At 39.9% G+C, this 19,290-nt stretch overlaps 2 protein-coding genes across 5 annotated transcripts in view; one reads left to right on the top strand and one right to left on the bottom strand.

Moving 5' to 3' along the window:
* Positions 1-19,290, bottom strand: part of MTMR8 (myotubularin related protein 8) — a 109,080-nt gene that overhangs the window by 79,977 nt on the left and 9,813 nt on the right. Inside the window, exon 1 of one of the 4 annotated variants that reach the window (XM_030934334.1) lies at positions 10,326-10,333. The exons of the other annotated variants lie outside the window; for them this stretch is intronic. The gene's annotated coding sequence lies outside the window, so the exon portion shown is untranslated. Of the gene's footprint in view, positions 1-10,325; positions 10,334-19,290 lie in introns of those variants that run through there. 4 annotated transcript variants of the gene reach the window in all.
* Positions 10,424-11,344, top strand: LOC104673813 (40S ribosomal protein SA-like). The gene has a single exon (XM_030934336.1). The coding sequence runs from the start codon at positions 10,424-10,426 to the stop codon at positions 11,228-11,230; it is 807 nt and encodes a 268-aa protein (XP_030790196.1). The 3' UTR covers positions 11,231-11,344.

Here is a 19,290-nt window from a genome sequence, read left to right as displayed (position 1 = left end):
ACCAAGTTGGAAAACACTCTTCAGGATATTATCCAAGAGAACTTCTCCAACCTAGCAAGGGAGGCCAACATTCAAATTCAGGAAATACAGAGAACACAAAAAGATACTACTCGAGAAGAACATCATTAAGACACATAATTGTCAGATCCACCAAGGTCTAAATGAAGGAAAAAATGTTAAGGGCAGCCAGAGAGAAAGGTCGGGTTACCCACAAAGGGAAGCCCATCAGACTAACAGCGGATCTCTCAGCAGAAACTCTACAAACCAGAAGAGAGTGGGGGGCAATATTCAACATTCTTGAAGAAAAGAATTTTCAACCCAGAATTTCATGTCCAGCCAAAATAAGCTTCATAAGTGAAGGAGAAATAAAATCCTTTACAGAGAAGCAAATGCTGAGAGATTTTGTTATCACCAGGCGTGCCTTACAAGGGCTCCCGAAGGAAGCACTAAACATGGAAAGGAACAACCAGTATCAGCCACTGCAAAAACATGCCAAATTGTAAAGACCATCGATGCTAGGAAGAAACTGAATCAACTAATGAGCAAAATAACCAGCTAACATCATAATGACAGGATCAAATTCACACATAACAATATTAACCTTAAATGTAAATGGGCTAAATACCCCAATTAAAAGACACTGACTGGCAAATTGGATAAAGAGTCAAGACCCATCGGTGTACTGTATTCAGGAGACCCATCTCACATGCAGAGAAACTCATAGGCTCAAAATAAAGAATGGAGGAAGATCTACCAAGCAAATGCAAAGCAAAAAAAAAAAAAAAAAAAAAAAAGCAGGGGTTGAAATCCTAGTCTGATAAAACAGAATCAACAAAGATCAAAAGAGACAAAGAAGGCCATTATATAATGGTAAAGGGATCAATTCAACAAGAAGAGCTAACTATCCTAAATATACATGCACCCAATACAGGAACACCCAGATTCATAAACCAAGTACTTAGAGACCTACGAAGACACTTAGACTTGCACACAATAATAATGGGAGACTTTAACACCCCACTGTCACTATCAGACAGATCAACGAGACAGAAGGTTAACAAGGATATTAGGACTTGAATTGAGCTTGGCACCAAGCGGACCTAATAGACATCTACAGAACTCTCCACCGCAAATCAACAGAATGTACATTCTTCTCAGCACTACATCGCACTTACTCCAAAAGTGACCACATAGTTGGAAGCAAACCATGCCTCAGTAAATGTAAAAGAACAGAAATCACAACAAACTGTCTTGCAGACCACAGTGCAATCAAACTAGAACTCAGGATTAAGAAACTCACTCGAAACCACACAACTACATGGAATCTGAACAACCTGCTCCTGAATGACTACTGGGTACATAACAAAATGAAGTCAGAAATAAAGATGTTCTTTGAAACCAATGAGAACAAACACACAATATACCAGAATCTCTGGGACACATTTAAAGCAGTGTTAGAGGGAAATTTACAGCACTAAATGCCCACAAAAGAAAGCGGAATGGATCTAAAATCGACACCCTAACATCACAATTAAAAGAACTAGAGAAGCAAGAGCAAACACATTCAAAAGCTAGCAGAAGGCAAGAAATAACTAAGATCAGAGCAGAACTGAAGGAGATATAGACAAAAAAAAAAAAAAAACCTTCAAAAAAAAAATCAGTGAATCCAGGAGCTGGTTTTTTGAAAAGATCAACAAAATTGACAGACCACTAGCAAGAATAATAAAGAAGAAAAGAGAGAATAGATGCAATAAAAAATGATAAATGGGATATCACCATCGATCCCACAGAAATACAAACTACCATCAGAGAATACTATAAACACCTCTATGCAAATAAACTAGAGAATCTAGAAGAAACGGATAAATTCCTGGACACATACACCCTCCCAAGACTAAACCAGAAAGAAGTTGAATCCCTGAATAGATGAATAACAGGCTCTGAAACTGAGGCAATAATTAATAGCCTACCAACCAAAAAAAAGTCGAGGACCTGACGGATTCACAGTCAAATTCTACCAGAGGTACAAAGAGGAGCTGGTACCGTTCGTTCTGGAACTATTTCAATCAATAGAAAAAGAGGGAATCCTCCCTAGCTCATTTTATGAGGCCAACATCATCCTGATACCAAAGCCTGGCAGAGACACAACAAAAAAAGAAAAATTTAGACCAATATCCCTGATGAATATCGATGCAAAAATCCTCAATAAAATACTGGAAAACCGAATCCAGCAGCATATCAAAAACTTATCCATCATGATCAATTCAGTTTCATCCTTGGGATGCAAGGCTGGTTCAACATAAGCAAATCAATAAACATAATCCATCATATAAACAGAACTAATGACAAAAACCACATGATTATCTCAATAGATGCAGAAAAGGCCTTCAACAAAATTCAACACTCCTTCATGCTAAAAACTCTCAATAAACTAGGTATTGATGGGTTGTATCTCAAAATAATAAGAGCTATTTATGACAAACCGACAGCCAATATCATACTTAATGGGCAAAAACTGGAAGCATTCTATTTGAAAACTGGCACAAGACAGGGATGCCTTCTCTCACCACTCCTATTCAACATAGTATAGGAAGTTCTGGCCAGGGCAATCAGGCAAGAGAAAGAAATAAAGGGTATTCAGTTAGGAAAAAAGGAAGTCAAATTGTCCCTGTTTGCAGATAACATGATTGTATATTTAGAAAACCCCATTGTTTCAGCCCAAAAATATCCTTAGGCTGATAAACAACTTCAGCAAAGGCTCATGATACAAAATCAATGTGCAAAAATCACAAGCATTCCTATACACCAATAACAGACAAACAGAGAGCCAAATCATGAGTGAACTCACATTCACAATTGCTACAAAGAGAATAAAATACCTAGGAATCCAACTTACAAGGGATGTGAAGGACCTCTTCAAGGACAAGTACAAACCACTGGTCAATGAAATAAAACAGGATACAAACAAATGGAAGAACATTCCATGCTCACGGATAGAAAGAATCAATATAGTGAAAATGGCCATACTGCCCAAAGTAACTTATAGATTCAATGCAATCCCCATCAAGATACCAATGACTTTCTTTACAGAATTGGAAAAACCTACTTTAAAGTTCATATCGAAACAAAAAAGAGCCTGCATTGCCAAGACAATCCAAGGCAAAAAGAACAAAGCTGGAGGCATCAGGCTACCAGACTTCAAACAATACTACAAGGCTACAGTAACCAAAACAGCATGGTACTAACATCAAAACAGAGATAGACCAATGGAACAGAACAGAGGCCTCAGAAATAACACCACACATCTACAGCCATCTGATCTTCAACAAACCTAACAAAAACAAGCAATGGGGAAAGAATTCCCTATTTAATAAATGGTGATGGGAAAAAATGCCTAAACATACGTAGAAAGCTGAAACTGGATCCCTTCCTTACACCTTATATAAAAATTAATTCAAGATGGATTAAAGACTTAAATGTTAGACCTAAAACCATACAAACTCTAGAAGAAAACCTGGGCAATACCACTTAGGGCATCGGCATGGGCAAGGACTTCATGACTAAAACACCAAAAGCAATGGCAACAAAAGCCAAAATTGACAAACGGGACCTGATTAAACTAAAGAGCTTCTGCATGGCAAAAGAAACTACCATCAGAGTGAACAGGCAACCTACAGAATGGGAGAAAATTTTTGCAATCTACTCATCTGACAAAGGGCTAATATCCAGAATCTACAAAGAACTTAAAGAAATTTACAATAAAAAAAACAAGCAACCCCATCATGAAGTGGGCAAAGGAAATGAACAGACATTTCTCAAAAGAAGACATTTATGCAGCCAACAGACACATGAAAAAATGCTCATCATCACTGGCCATCAGAGAAATGCAAATCCAAAACCACAATGAGATACCACCTCACACCAGTTAGAATGGCAATCACTAAAAAGTCATGAAACCACAGATGCTGGAGAGGATATGGAGAAATAGGAATGCCTGTACACTGTTGATGGGAGCGTAAACTAGTTCAACCATTGTGGAAGACAGTGTGGCGATTCCTCAAGGATCTAGAACTAGAAATACCATTTGACTCAGCCATCCCATTACTCGCTATATACCCAAAGGATTATAAATCATGCTACTATAAAGACACATGCACATGTGTGTTTATTGCGGCACTATTCACAATAGCAAAAGCTTGGAACCAACCCAAATGTCCATCAATGATAGATGGGATTAAGAAAATGTGGCACATATATACCATGGAATACTATGCAGCCATAAAAAAAGGATCAGTCCATGTCCTTTGAAGGAACATGGATGAAGCTGGAAACTATCATTCTGAGCAAACTATCACAAGGACAGAAAACCAAACACTGCATGTACTCACTCACAGGTGGGAATTGAACAATGTGAACACCTGGACACAGGGCAGGGAGCATCACACATGGGGGCCTGTCAGGGGGTAGGGGGCAGGGGAAAGGATAGCATTAGGAGAAATACCTAATGTAAATGACGAGTTGATGGGTGTAGCAAACCAACATGGCACATGTATACCTATGTAACAAACCTGCACATTGTCCACATGTACCCTAGAACTTAAAGTATAATTAAAAAACAATTATACAGTCTCAGGTATTTATTTATTGCAATGCCAATTCAGAAGGTCAAATGTAGTGGGATATTATGCAGCTATTAGAAGCAATGGGTTAGAGATACATACAGCAAAATAAATAAGACAGTGAAAAAAGTAAGAAAGAGAATGACATAAAGAAGGCATCACTATATAAACTAAAAATTCATGTGTATAAAACAACTATCATGTTTTGAAAGACACATTCTAATACAAATCACATTAATCATATTAGAATGCTTGCCTGTGATGGGGGAGTGGAATGGGGAAAAAAACGGGCTAATTAAATAAAAACAAGAGGTAGCTTTTCATGGACTAATGATGATAAGTACCAAGAATTGAGGAGTACGTGATGAACTCAATGCAATACACCTGAGGTTAGAAAAATCAAAACAAACTAAAATGCCATCTTTTCTTTGCAGAAACATGAGAAATAATCTTAGATATTTAAACGGTGTTGTATGATGTTAGCCTCTTTAACTCATAGGTGAATGAGTGGTTCAGAACTCATCCTTCTAACATGTATGTCCATACCCTTAGGTGTCATGATTTTCATTTACATACACACAAAAAAAGGTAAAGCAAGATGCCTGTGAACATAAAGTCGCCAGCCCAATGATCTTTTCATTTCATATATTCTCTTGTTGACATCCACAAGTCATTAGCCCAAAGTCTATCAGTGTGACAAATTATGTAGGCAAATTACTATAGCTAAAAGGGATAACACAAAAATGGCATCAGCTTTTTCCCTGAAGACATTTAACAACAGGATACTCATTTATCTACTGAGGCCTTGATGCTTTCTCTTATACAGTCAAGTACCACATAACAACATTTCAGTCAATGATGTACCATAAATACAATGGTGGTGGAAGCAATAGAATATATACCACATAGCCTAGGTGTGTAGTAGGTTTGTGTAAGTACACTCTATGTTGTTCACTCAATGACAAAATTGCCTAGTGAAGCACTTCTCAGAACATATCCCCATGGTAAAGTGATGCATGACTGTAACTGTAAATGTGCTCTAATTAGGGAACCTCAATATCCAAGACAGACCAGGTATGGTGGATCAAGCCTGTAATCCCAGCACTTTGGGAAGCCAAGGTGGGAGGATTGCTTGAGCCCAGGAGTTCAACACTATCCTGGGTGACATAGCAAGAACTCGTCTCTACAAAAAACAATAAAAATAATTATCCAGACATGCTGGTGCATGCCTGTAATCCCAGTTACTTGGGAGGCTGAGTCAGAAGGATCACTTGAACTCAGGAGTTTGAGGCTGCGATTGCACCATGCTACTCCACACCAGCCTAAGTGAGACAGCAAGACCCTATCTCAATCAATTAACAAATGAATCAATATCAAAAATATTCTCCTTATTATTCTTGTAAAGTATAAATAGCTTATTTACATTTATAAGAAAAGCATTACAAGCTCAACAGATGAAGTAGCCAAAGAACATGAACAGATAATTCAATAAAAATGTGATGAGTTAAATTTCACTAGTAATGACAGAAATGCTAATTTTAAATGACATGGACCTACTATTTTATAGGTATTAAATTTGCAAAACATCAAATACTGCATGGTTGTGGTAAAACTGCTACGCTTATACATTGCTGATTGCAATGCTATATCACTTTTAGAAAGCAATACGGAAAAACTGTCAAGAACATATAAGTATGAACCAGTATCCTTTGACCCAATACCCCATTCTTAGCAGTTTATCCTCTGAAGTTTATCCTTATACATTGCTGATTGCAATGCTATATCACTTTTAGAAAGTAATATGGAAAAACTGTCAAGAACATATAAGTATGAACCAGTATCCTTTGACCCAATACCCCATTCTTAGCAGTTTATCCTCTGAAGTTTATCCTTATACATTGCTGATTGCAATGCTATATCACTTTTAGAAAGTAATATGGAAAAACTGTCAAGAACATATAAGTATGAACCAGTATCCTTTGACCCAATATCCCTACCCTTAGAAGTTTATCCTCAGAAAATCAAATTTATACACATGAGAATATTCCCTGAGATTCTGCCAATAATAGGAGAAAACTAAAAATACCTATATGTCCAATAATAGGGGAAAGGATTTGGTAAATTTAAGAACATTATATTAAAATTGACTATTAAGTAGATATACAATACTAAGGTTCCTAGGTAGGTGCCTTTCACATATTAAGTATCCAAAAAGTTAATTAGATCTGAAATTTGGTGCCATTGAAAATTTTTCAAGAACTGTATAAAAATACTTAATATAATAATAAATTTAAAAGTTAAGTAAAACTATTATAAATATGTTAAACAATGTCAGTATGCATACAAAGACTGGATGAGAACATAATGGAATGAAAACGGTAGCCTAAATGTAGAATGACAGGATTTGGTGTAATCCTTAATGTTAAGATTTTTAAACCTTTTTTATTATGAAATAATTATAGATTCATAGGAAGTTGTAAAAAAAAAAATTTACAGGAAGGTCCTAAGGACCTTTTGCCCAGTCTCCCAAAATTTAACATCTTACAATAACTATAGTAAGCCATCCAAACCAGGAAAATGATATTGGTACAATCCACAGATCTTATTCAGATTATACCAGTTACATATGTAGTTATACATGTATACCATGTACAGTTATAAATTGTGTGTGTATGGCTATATGCAATTATATCACATGTACAGCTTTGTGTAACAATCACCACAATCATGATACATACATACACACCACAAAACTCCCTTCTGCCATTTCTTCAAAGTCACACCCATCCCTTCTCCATCGAACCCTTGGCAAACACTAATCTGTTCTTCATCTCTACAATTAATTTTTAAAGAATATTATACAAACAGAACCATTCAGTATGTAACCTTTTGAGATTGGCCTTATTCACCCAGCATAATTCTCTTAAGATTCATCCAGGTGTTTGCATATATCAATAGTTTACCTCTTTTCATTGATTAGCAGTATTGCAACTGTATGGACATATCACAAGTTATCTAACCATTTACTCACTGAAGGGACATATGGGTAGTTTCCAGTTTTGGGCTATTATGAATAAAGCTGCTATGAACATTAGTGCACAAGTTTCCGCATGAAAACAGGTTTTCATTTCTCTGGGATAAATGGTCAAGAGTGCAATTTCTGTAATGTTTTTTAATGACAAATTAAAATGCATATGTATGCACTTAAAGGAAAAGAGTACTTCATTGTCAGACAAATAACTCTAACAGTGCTGGGCCAATCAATCCACAGACACCAATAACACCAATCTAGGGAGTATGTCCAAGCCAAAAGTGGGAACAAAGAGAGATGATAAACACTGTGCTATACTCCGCATGTGTTATCTCATTTAATCCTCATAATAACTATTTAAGATAGATGATATTGTTAATCCCATTTCATATATGTGGAAACTGGTTCTCAGAGAGGTAAATTAACTTATCGAAGACCACATGGGTGGTTAAGTGGTGAGGCAAAGGCAGGCAGTGAGAAGCAAGAACCCAAACTCTTAACCATTTGATATGGTTTGGATTTGTGTCCCTTCCCAAATCCTATGTTGAATTGTAATCCACAGTGTTAAAGGAGGGGCCCAGTGGGAGGTGATTGGATCATGAGAGCAGATTTGCCCCTGGCTGTTCTCATGATAGTGAGTTCTCATGAGATCTGGTTGTTTAAAAGTGTGTAGCACATCCCTCTCTCTCTCTCCTGTTCCAGCCATGTGAAAATAAGCCTGCTTCCCCTTCACCTTCTGCCACGATTGAAAATATCCTGAGGCGTCTTCAGCCATACTACTTGCACAGTTTGCAGAACTATGAGTCAATTAAACCTCTTTTCTTTATAAACTACCCAGTCTTCGGTTATTTCTTTATAGCAGTGTGAGAATGAACTAATACGCCACTATACTATACTGCCACAGACTTATTAACCATGTGTGCTTGGGGAGAGGAAGGGAACTGAAAAAAATCTTCCACCCCTATGGCCCACCCTCTAAAAGAGAAAAGTAACAAAAATGTAGTCAAGGGATGGAGACTAGGGGAAGATGCCAAGATACCCGAATCTAAGCACACCACATTATATTTGGGCAGCGCCAGATTAGAAGACCAGGCAGTAATAATGGGAACTTCCTGCCAAAGTAACTGAATCTGAAGAATACTGATCTTGTAGTAAGATGGTACAGCACTGGGCTCAAAGAAAAAAAGCCAAATGGACTCAGGAAATTTTCTTTCAGCCAGATATCTTGATGTTCACTCTACCACAGAGTCAGACACCAGCAAAAATACAAACAACGAAAGCTAGATTTAATTCAATAATTCTTTTTTGAATGCCTACTATGTACCAGATTCTGTGCTAAAACATCCTATGGGAAATAAAAGTAGAATGTATGAGACATTGTAAATTATAAAATATAAAATCCCAGGAGTTTATAATTTGTTGAAGAAATGCAAACATGAACCCAACTCAACATAACATAACAAAAGACACCCTGTGGTAAATGTCAAAACAGGTGCATGAGCAGAGCACTAGGGCAACCAGAGGTCCAGGTTTCAGAAAGATTCCCCTGGGAGACAGCTAGACCTGAATATTCAAAGTATTCTTTCTTTAATTCAAGATTCTCGAGTATCTACTATTTTCAAAGTATGGAGTTAGGCATTTTAAGGGAAAATGAAATAAACAAGGCATGATCCCTCCCTACAGCCATCCATTTAACAAACATTCACTGAGAATCTACTATATGCCAGGCACTGTGTCAAATGTTATAGAATTAAAGATGTCTGAGCACGCTCTTTACCCTAAAGGACTAACAGAGTGAGTACTCACAAATCAGTCAAGGAAGTACCATCAGTATTTAGGAAACAGAATAAGGATTATACTCAGCCAAGAGTGGAATGAAAGTAGTTAAAGAGAAGTGAAAAACGTTGCTGAACATCTATAGTGGGTTGAATGGCAGCCTCCTGAAAGACAGGTCTTTTTTCTAATACCTGGACCCTGTAAATGTGACCCTACTTGGAAAAGGGGTCTTTGTAGATATAAGTAAGGTAAGGATCTAAGATGAAATCATCCAGGACTCCCAAGGTGGGCTGTAAATCCAATGATAAGTGTCCTTATAACAGACAGAGAGGAGACGGCACACAGAGAAGGCCATGTGAAATGGAGGCAGAGATTGGAGCGATGGATACAGCCACCAGGAATTCTGACAGCTACCAGAAACTAGAGGAGACAATAAGGAAGGATTCTCCCTTAAAGCCTCCAGAGAGAGGGCAACCCTGCCAACATGTGAATTTCAGACTCCTGGGCTCCTGAACGATGAGAGAACAAATTTCTATTGCTTTAATCCAAAAAAAAAAAAAAAAAAGTAAAGGAATGGCCAGCTATGGTGGCTCACACTTGTAATCCCAGCACTTTGAGAGGCCAAGGCAGGAGGATCATTTGAGCCCAGGAGTTTGAAACCAGCCTGGGAAACACGGCAAAACCCATCTCTACAAAAATTAGCCGGGCATGGTGGTGGGTGCCTGTAGTCCCAGCTAATCAGGAGACTGAGGAGGTGGAAGGATGGCCTGAGCATGGGAGGCAGAGACTACAGTGAGCGGAGAGCACACTAATGGACTCCACCCTGGGTGACAGAGAGAGACTGTCTCAATAGAAAAAAAAAAAAAGTAAAGGAATGGAGAAAGATATACCATGCTTACATTAATCAAAAGAAGTTGAGCCTTTCCGCGCTACCTACAGAGGGGTCCATACAGCGTTGTTCTGGATTCCCGTCGTAACTTAAAAGGAAACTTTCACAATGTCCAGAGCCCTTGATGTCCTGCAAATGAAGGAGGAGGATGTCCTTAAGTTCCTTGCAGCAGGAACCCACTCAGATGGCACCAATCTTGACTTCCAGATGGAACAGTACATCTATAAAAGGAAAAGTGATGGCCTCTACATAATAAATCTGAAGAGGACCTGGGAGAAGCTTCTGTTGGCAGCTCGTGCCATTATTGCCATTGAAAACCCTGCTGATGTCAGTGTTATATCCTCCAGGAATACTGGCCAGAGGGCCGTGCTGAAGTTTGCTGCTGCCACTGGAGCCACTCCAATTGCTGACCACTTCACTCCTGGAACCTTCACTAACCAGATGCAGGCAGCCTTCTGGGAGCCACGGCTTCTTGTGGTTACTGACCCCAGGGCTGACCACCAGCCTCTCGCGGAGGCATCTTATGTTAACCTACCTACCATTGCTCTGTGTAAGAGAGATTCTCCTCTGCGCTATGTGGACATTGCCATCCCATGCAACAAGGGAGCTCACTCAGTGGGTTTGCTGTGGTGGATGCTGGCTCGGGAAGTTCTGCACATGCGTAGCACCATTTCCCGTGAACACCCGTGGGAGGTCATGCCTGATCTCTACTTCTACAGAGATCCTGAAGAGATTGAAAAAGAAGAGCAGGCTGCTGCTGAAAAGGCAGTGACCAAGGAGGAATTTCAGGGTATATGGACTGCTCCAGCTCCTGAGTTCACCACTACTCAGCCTGAGGTTGCAGACTGGTCTGAAGGTATGCAGGTGCCCTCTGTGCCTATTCAGCAGTTCCCTACTGAAGACTGGAGTGCTTAGCCTGCCACGGAAGACTGGTCTGCAGCTCCCACTGCTCAGGCCACTGAATGGGTAGGAGCAACCACTGAATGGTCTTAAGCTGTTCTTGCACGGGCTCTTAAGCAACATGGAAAAATGGCTGATGAAAAATAAACATCAGTTTCTAAAAAAAAAAAAAAAGAAGAAGAAGTTGAAGTACATATATTAATACAAGACATAAAAGACCTCAGAGCAAGGAAAGTTATCAGGAATGAAGAGAGGTAGAATAGTCCGAATGCTGGTGTCCCTCAAAAATTCATATGCTGAAATCTAACTCCTGCCAATGCAATAGTATTAACAGGTGGGGTATTTAGGTGGTGATGAGCTCATGAGAGTTCTCTCCTCATAAATGGGATTAGTGCTCTTATGAAAGAGGCTTAAAGGAGGCTGTTTGCCCCTTCTGCCATGTGAGAAGGCAGCAAAAAGACCACTGTCTATGAGCCAGGAAGTAGGACCTCACGAGATACCAAATCTGCATGCATCTTATCTTGGACTTCACATCCTCCAGAACTGTGAGCAATAAATTCTATTGTTTCACTGAGTGATATGGTTTGACTCTGTGTCCCCACTGAAATCTCATGTTGAATTGTAATACTCGGTGTTGGAGGACAGCCTGGTGGGAGGTGACTGGATCGTAAGGGTGGACTTCCCCCTTGCTGTTCTTATGATAGTGAGTGAGTTCTCACACGATCTGGTTGTTTAAAAGTGTGTAGCACTTCCCCTTCACTGTTTCCTGTTCCGCCATGTGAAGATGTGCCTACTTCCCCTTTGCTTCCACCATTATTGTAAGTTTCCTGAGGCTTCTCCAGCCATGCTTCCTGTACAGCCTGCAGAGCTGTGAGTCAATTAAACCTCTTTTCTTCATAAATTACCCAGTCTCAGGTAGTTCCTTATAGCAATGCAAGAACAGACTAATACAGAAAATTGGTACCAGAAAAGAGGAACATTGCTAAAAAGATAACTGAAAATGTGGAAGCAGCTTTGAAACTGGGTAATAGGCTTTGGGTGGAAAAGTTTGGAGGGCTCACAAGAAGACAGGAAGATAAAAGTTTGGAACTTCCTAGAGTTGTTGAATGGTTGTGACCAAAATGTTGATAGTGATATGGACAATAAAGTCCAGGCTGAGGTGGTCTCGGATGGAGATGAAGAACATATTGGGAACTGGAGTAAAAGTCACTCTTACTATGCTTTAGCAAAGAGACTAGCGGCATTGTGCCCCTGCTCCAGGAATCTGTGGAACTCTGAACTTGAGAGTGATGATTGAGGGTATCTAGAGGAAGAAATTTCTAAGCAGCAAAGTGTTGAAGATGTGCTCTGGCTGCCTCTAATAGCATATTCTCATGTATGTGAGCAAAAAGATAATCTGAAACTCTAACTTATATTTAAAAGGGAAGCACAACATAAAAGCTTAGAAAACTTGCAGCCTGGTCATGTGGTAGAAAAGAAAACCCATTTTCAGGGGAGGAATTCAAACTGGATGCAGAAATTTGCATAAGTAAAGAAGAGCCAGATGTTAATAGCCAAAACAATGGAGAAAATACCTCAAAGGCATTTCAGAGACCTTCACAGCAGCCCCTCCCATCACAGGTCCAGAGGCCAGGAGTGAATCAAGATTTTGTGGTCTGGGCCCAGGGCCCTGCTGCCCTGTGCAACCTGGGGACACTACCGTGTCCCAGCCACTCCAGCTCTAGCCATGGCTAAAAGGATCCCAGATATGTCTCAGGATGCTGCTCCAGAGACTGCAAGCTACAAGCCTTGGCAGCTTCCACATAGTGTTAAGCCTGCAGGTGCTCAGAGGGCAAGAGATAAGGCCTAGCAGCCTCCACCTAGATTTCAGAGGATGTATGGAGATGCCTGGATGTCCAGGCAAAAGTCTGCTGCGGAGCCAGAGCCTTCATGAAGAACCTCTACTAGGGTAGTGTGGAGGGGAAATGTGGGATTGGAGTCCTCACAAAGAGTCTCCACTGGGGCACTGCCTAGCAGAGCTGTGAGAAGAAGGCCACCATCCTCCAGACTCTAGAATGGCAGATCCACCCACAGCTTGCACTGTGCACCTGCAAAAGCTGCAAGCACTCTATACCAGTCTGTGAAAGCAGCCAAGGGGGCTGTACCCTGCAGAGCCACAATGCAAAGATGCCCAAGGTCTTCTGAACCCACCCCTTGCATCACTGTGGCCTGGATGTGAGAAATAGAGTCAAAGGAGATTATATTGGACCTTTAATATTTAATGACTACCCTGCTGGGTTTCAAACTTGCATGGAGACTGTAGCCTCTTTGTTTTGGTGAGTATATCTCCTTTGGAATGGGAGTATTTACCCAATGCCTGTACCTCCATTGTATCTTGGAAGCAACTAACTTGCTTTTTTTATTTTACAGGCTCATAAGTACAAGAGATATGTCTTATCTCAGATGAGCCTCTGGACCTGAACTTTTGAATTAATGCTAGAATGAGGTAAGACTCTGGGGAACTGTTAAAAAGGCATGATTGTGTTTTGAAATGTGAGAAGGACATAAGATTTGGGATGGGCCAGGGTGGAATGATATGGTTTGGCTCTGTGTCCCCACCCAAATATCATGTCAAATTGTAATCCCCAATGTTGGAAGAAGGGCCTGGTGAGAGTAATTGGATCATGGGGGCAGACTTCCCCCTTGCTGTTCTCATGACAGTGAGTTCTCATGAGATCTCATTGTTTAAAAGTGTGTAGCACTTCCCCTTTTGCTCTCTCTCCTATTCCGCCATGTGAAGATGTGCTTGCTTCCCCTTCATCTTCTGCCATGATTGTAAATTTCCTGAGTCCTTCCCAGCCATGCTTCTTGTACAGTCTGTGGATCTGTGAGTCAATTAAACTTCTTTTCTTCATAAATTACCTAGTCTCAAGTAGTTCCTTACAGCAATGTGAGAAAAAACTAATACACTAAATCCATAGTATTTTTGTTATAGCAGCCTGAACAGACTAAAATAACAAGAATTATATAAAAATAGAGGGGTCAATTCTCTAAGAACATATTTTTTATTATGATCGTGGCTCACTGCAGCCTCAACCTACTGGACTCAAGTGATCCTCCAATCTCAACCTCCCAAGTAGCTGGGATTACAGGCATGGATCACCATGCCAAGGTAATTTTTTAACTTTTTGTAGAGAAGAGTTCTTACTATGTTTCCCAGGCTGGTCTCAAACTTCTGGCCTCAAACGATCCCCCTGCCTTGGCCTCCCAAAATGCTAGGGTCTCAGGCATGAGCCACTGTGCCCAGCCTGACACGTGAATGTAACAACGCAGTTCTAAATAACACATGGATCAAACAAGTTGCAAGAAAAATGTTTTTAAAACATTTCAAAGTAAAAGAAAACACACCTTAAAAAAATTTGAAGAATATAGCAAAAGCAGTGCTTAGAAGAACATCTATAGCACTGAATGCATGTATTAGAACAAAGAAAAATCTAAAGTCAATAATCTAAGCTTCTACTTTAGAAAAGTAAAAAATACAAGAGCAAATTTAATCCAAAGTAAACTTCTGAAATATTACAGAGTAGAAATCAATGAAATTGATAACAGGAAATCAATAGAGAAAATCAACAAAACCCAAAGCTGGCTCTTTGAAAAGATCGAGAAATTGGTAAGATGCTAGCCAGGCTACCTGAGAAAGAGAGTGAAGACACAAATAACATCAGAAATGAAAGAGGGGTCATCACTACTGATCCCATGTACATTAAAAGGATAATCAAACAATATTATAAATAACTATATGTCCGCAAATTTGATAATCTAGGTGAAATGGACCAATATATCAAAAGACACAGTCTACCAAAACTCATACAAGGAGAAACAGATCATCTCAGTGGTCCATATCTATTAGAGAAACAAAATCCAAAATTAGTAATCTTCTAAAACAGAAAGGTTTAGGTCCAGATGGTTTCACTGGTGAATTTCACCAAACAATTAAGAAAACAATTATAGCAATTATCTACCATCTCTTCAAAATAGAAGCAGAGAGAATACTTCCTAACTCATTCTATAAGGCCAGCATTACCCTAATTCCAAAACCAGAAAATACATTACTAGAAAGGAAAAGTACAGACTAATATTTTTCATGAATATAGATGCAAATATCCTCAACAAAATAATGGTATATTAGTTAGGTAGGGCTGCCATAACAAAGTACCAGAAACTGGGCAGCTTAAACAAGAGAAATTTACTACCTCAGAGTTCTGAAGTCCAGACAACCAGAATCAAGGTGTCAGCAGAACCGATTTCTTCTGAAAGATGTAAGGGAAGGATCTAATCCAGTCCTTTCCCCTTGGCTTACAGATAAGACATCGTCTCCCTCTGTCTTTTCACATCAGCTTCCCAATATGCATGCCTGTGTCCAAATTTCTCCTTATAACCCAGTCACATTGGGTTAGGGCTCACCCTAATGACATCATTTTAACTTGATTACCTCTGTAAAGTCCCCATCTCAAAAAAAGTCATATTCTGAGGGATGGGAGGTTAGGACTTCAACATATGAACTTTTTGGGGGACACAATTCAACCTGTAACAATTAGTAAATTGAATCCAACAATGTATAAAAATAATGAGGCTGGGCGTGGTGGCTCACGCCTGTAATCCCAGCACTTTGGGAGGCCGAGGCAGATGGATCACGAGGTCAGGAGATCGAGACCATCCTGGCTAACACAGTGAAACCCCGTCTCTACCAAAAATACAAAAAATTAGCTGGGCATGGTGGTGGGCGCCTGTAGTCCCAGCTGCTGGGGAGGCTAAGGCAGGAGAATGGCGTGAACCCGGGAGGCGCAGCTTGCAGTGAGCCAAGATCATACCACTGCACTCCAGCCTGGGTGACACAGTGAGACTCCATCTCAAAATAAATAAATAAATAAACAAATAAATAATAATAATGATACACCACAACCAACTGGGATTTATTCCAGGTATGTAATGTTGGTTCAACATTTAAAAATCAATTAATGTAATCCATTACATTACAAGCTAAAAAGGAAAAAAATCACAGAGTCATACCACTAGATGCAGAAAAGCATTTGACAAAATCCAATCCCCATTAATGATAAAAACCTCTCAACAAACTAGGAACAGAGGGGCATTTCCTCAACTTGATAAATAGCATCTACACAAAACCTACAGATAACATCAGTGGCTTAGCCTCACAAACACAAACCTCCTTTCAGTTAAAGCAGGGAACTGACTTCACTGCACTGTGCCAATTTCCCAATTATGCCTGCCACTGAGGTTATTGCAAACACCAAATGAATATGTGTCTGACTTCACTTTGTAAACCACAAGAGATAATTATTCCAGAACAATGTTACCCAGAAATGCTCACACATTTCAGAGTTCCACTAAATAATTATGTTATGGCTGTAGCAATTAAACTCTGCAGTGACTTAGCCTCACAACACAAACCTTCTTTCGGTTAAACCACTGGTACTACCTGGGCTATATGCCAGGGGAGATTTAAAAAAACATATTCAGGTTCCACCCTCAAAGGTTAACTTAATTGGTCTGAAGTGAGGCATTTAAATTTTTTAAGCTCCATCTATTGTGTAGCCATTGTTGAGAACCACTGAATTAATCCAAACTTCATCTAAATAAAATTTTTATTTGAGAAAAATTAAGGACATGGAAAAATCCATTGATCCGGAATTATTTTTAAAAACAACAACAAATTTAGTGCAATGGCTCTCCTGCTTAGCTGAATATGGAGAACTTCAAGAAATACTGATTCTTGGGTCCCACCCCTAGAAATTCTAACATAAATGATCTCAAGAGTCTGAAAAAGTTCCCCAGGTTATTCTAGTATGTAGTCAAGGATGAGAACCACATTCATCCCATTAATCCTCTTATTTTCCAGGGCTAAGTTCCAAGGTTCACCCTTAAATACAGAAACAACAACAACTATAATAACAAAAGAGAGAAGTTACTATACACCAAGTATTGAGCTTTACATGTTATATTTCATTTTAATCCTTACTACAACACAGTGCAGTTACGCTTCAAAGAAAAAAGATCTCTTTTGATCACCTGCCCCTAGAATTCTGCCCTGCAAAGTCATTCTTAAAACTGTTTTCCAATTCCAAGAAGTATTATTTTCATGTACAAGCTAGGAAGGCATTCATTTTCCAGCATAGATCCATCCTTGCTAGAGGCATATAAATACAATTAGATATATAGATAGATATACATATATTTTAACAAAATTATTGGAGGCAGTATTATATATATTATATAATTTATAATTATATATATAATTCCAAAACCAAAAATCATATATGATATATATAAAATCAAAATCAGAAATTACGTATATTACTATACATATATAATTTATTATATATAATTTGGCTCCTGTACAGTAAGCGTGATGTTGGCATGTACTCAGCTTCTGGGGAGGCCTCAGGAAACTCACAATCATGGTGGAAGGTGAAGAGGGAGCAGGCACTCACACGGCGAGAGAAGGAGCAAAACGGGGGGAAGGAGCCATACACTTCCAAATGACCAGATTTCATGAGAACTCACTCACTATTATGAGAACAGCACCAGAAGGATGGTACTAAACCACTCATGAGAGACGCACCCCCATCATCCAATCACCTCTTACCACTCCCCACCTCCAACACTGAAGATTATAATTAAACATGAGGTTTGGTGGGGACAGATCCAAACTATATGATTCTGCCCCGGTCCCCCAAATCTAATGTCCTACTCATATTGAAAAATACAACCATACCTTCCCAATCGTTCCCAGAAAATCATAACTCATCCCAGCATTAACTCAAAAGTCCAAAGTCTCATCTGAAACAAGGTAAGTTCCTTCTACTTTCTAGCCTGTAAAATCAAAAACAAGTTAGTTACTTCCAAGATACAATGGGGTTATAAGCATTGGGTAAACATTTCCATTCCAAAAGGGAGAAAGCTGCCAAAAGAAAGGAGCCATTCGTTTCATGCAAGTACGAAACCCAGCAGGGCAGTCATTAAAACTTAAAACTCCAAAGTAAATAATATCCTTTGACTCCATGTCCCACATCCAGAGTACATTGCTGTGAGGGGCGGACTCTGAAGGCCTTCGGCATCTCTGCCCCTGTGGTTTTGCATTGTTCAGAACCTGCAGCTGCTCTCACAGGTTGTAGGTGAACGCCTCCAGGTTTTTCAGGTGCCGGGTACAAGCTACCAGTGGATCTACTATTCTGTGGTCTAGAAAGTGGTGGCCTCCTTCTCACTGCTCCACCAGGTAGGGCCCTGGTGGAGACTCTGTGTGTGGGCTCCAACCCTATATTTCTCCTCCATACCGCCCTAGTAGAGGTTCTGTGTGAGGGTTCTGCCCCTGCAGCAGGCTTCTGCCTGAGTACCCAGGCATTTTCATACAACCTCTGAAATATAGGCAGAGGCCCCCAAGCTTCCTCTTTTGCAATCTGTGTCCCTGCAGGCCTAATACCATGTGGAAGCCACCAAGGCTTATGGCTTGAACCCTCTGGTGCTAGAATCTGAGCTACACCTGGGCCCCTTTGTGCCAAGGCTGGAGCCAGAGTAGCCTGGATTTGAGAACCAATGTCTTAAGGATGCCCAGGGCTGCAGGGCCTTTGCCTTGACCCACAAAACTATTCTTCCTCCTAAGTCTCTGGGCCTGTGATGGGAGGGGCTGCCATTAAGGTCTCTGAAATGCCTCTGAGGTCTTTTTCCCATTGTCTTGGCTATCAGTACTTGCCTCCTTTTTAGTTATGCAAATTTATCCAGCAAAGGAAGCTTATAACCATGGTGGAAGGTGAAGGGAGAGCAGGCATCTCACATGGCAGAGCAAGAGCAAGGGTAGGCAGTGAGGTGCCACATACTTTTAAACAACCAGATCTCATAATTCACTCACTATCATGAGGACAGCACCAGAAAGATGGTGCTAAACCATAAATGAGAAGTCCATCCCCACGATCCAATTACCTCTCACTAGGCCCCGTCTCCAACACTGGGGATTACAATTCAACTTGAGATTTGGTGGGGACAAAGATCCTAATCACATCAGAGACCATTGTTTTGGA

The sequence above is a fragment of the Rhinopithecus roxellana genome, chromosome 7, assembly GCF_007565055.1.
Source record: "Rhinopithecus roxellana isolate Shanxi Qingling chromosome 7, ASM756505v1, whole genome shotgun sequence".
NCBI lineage: Eukaryota > Metazoa > Chordata > Mammalia > Primates > Cercopithecidae > Rhinopithecus > Rhinopithecus roxellana.
The sequence above is the reverse complement of the archived record's forward strand: the minus strand, read 5'-3'. Positions and strand labels throughout refer to the sequence as shown.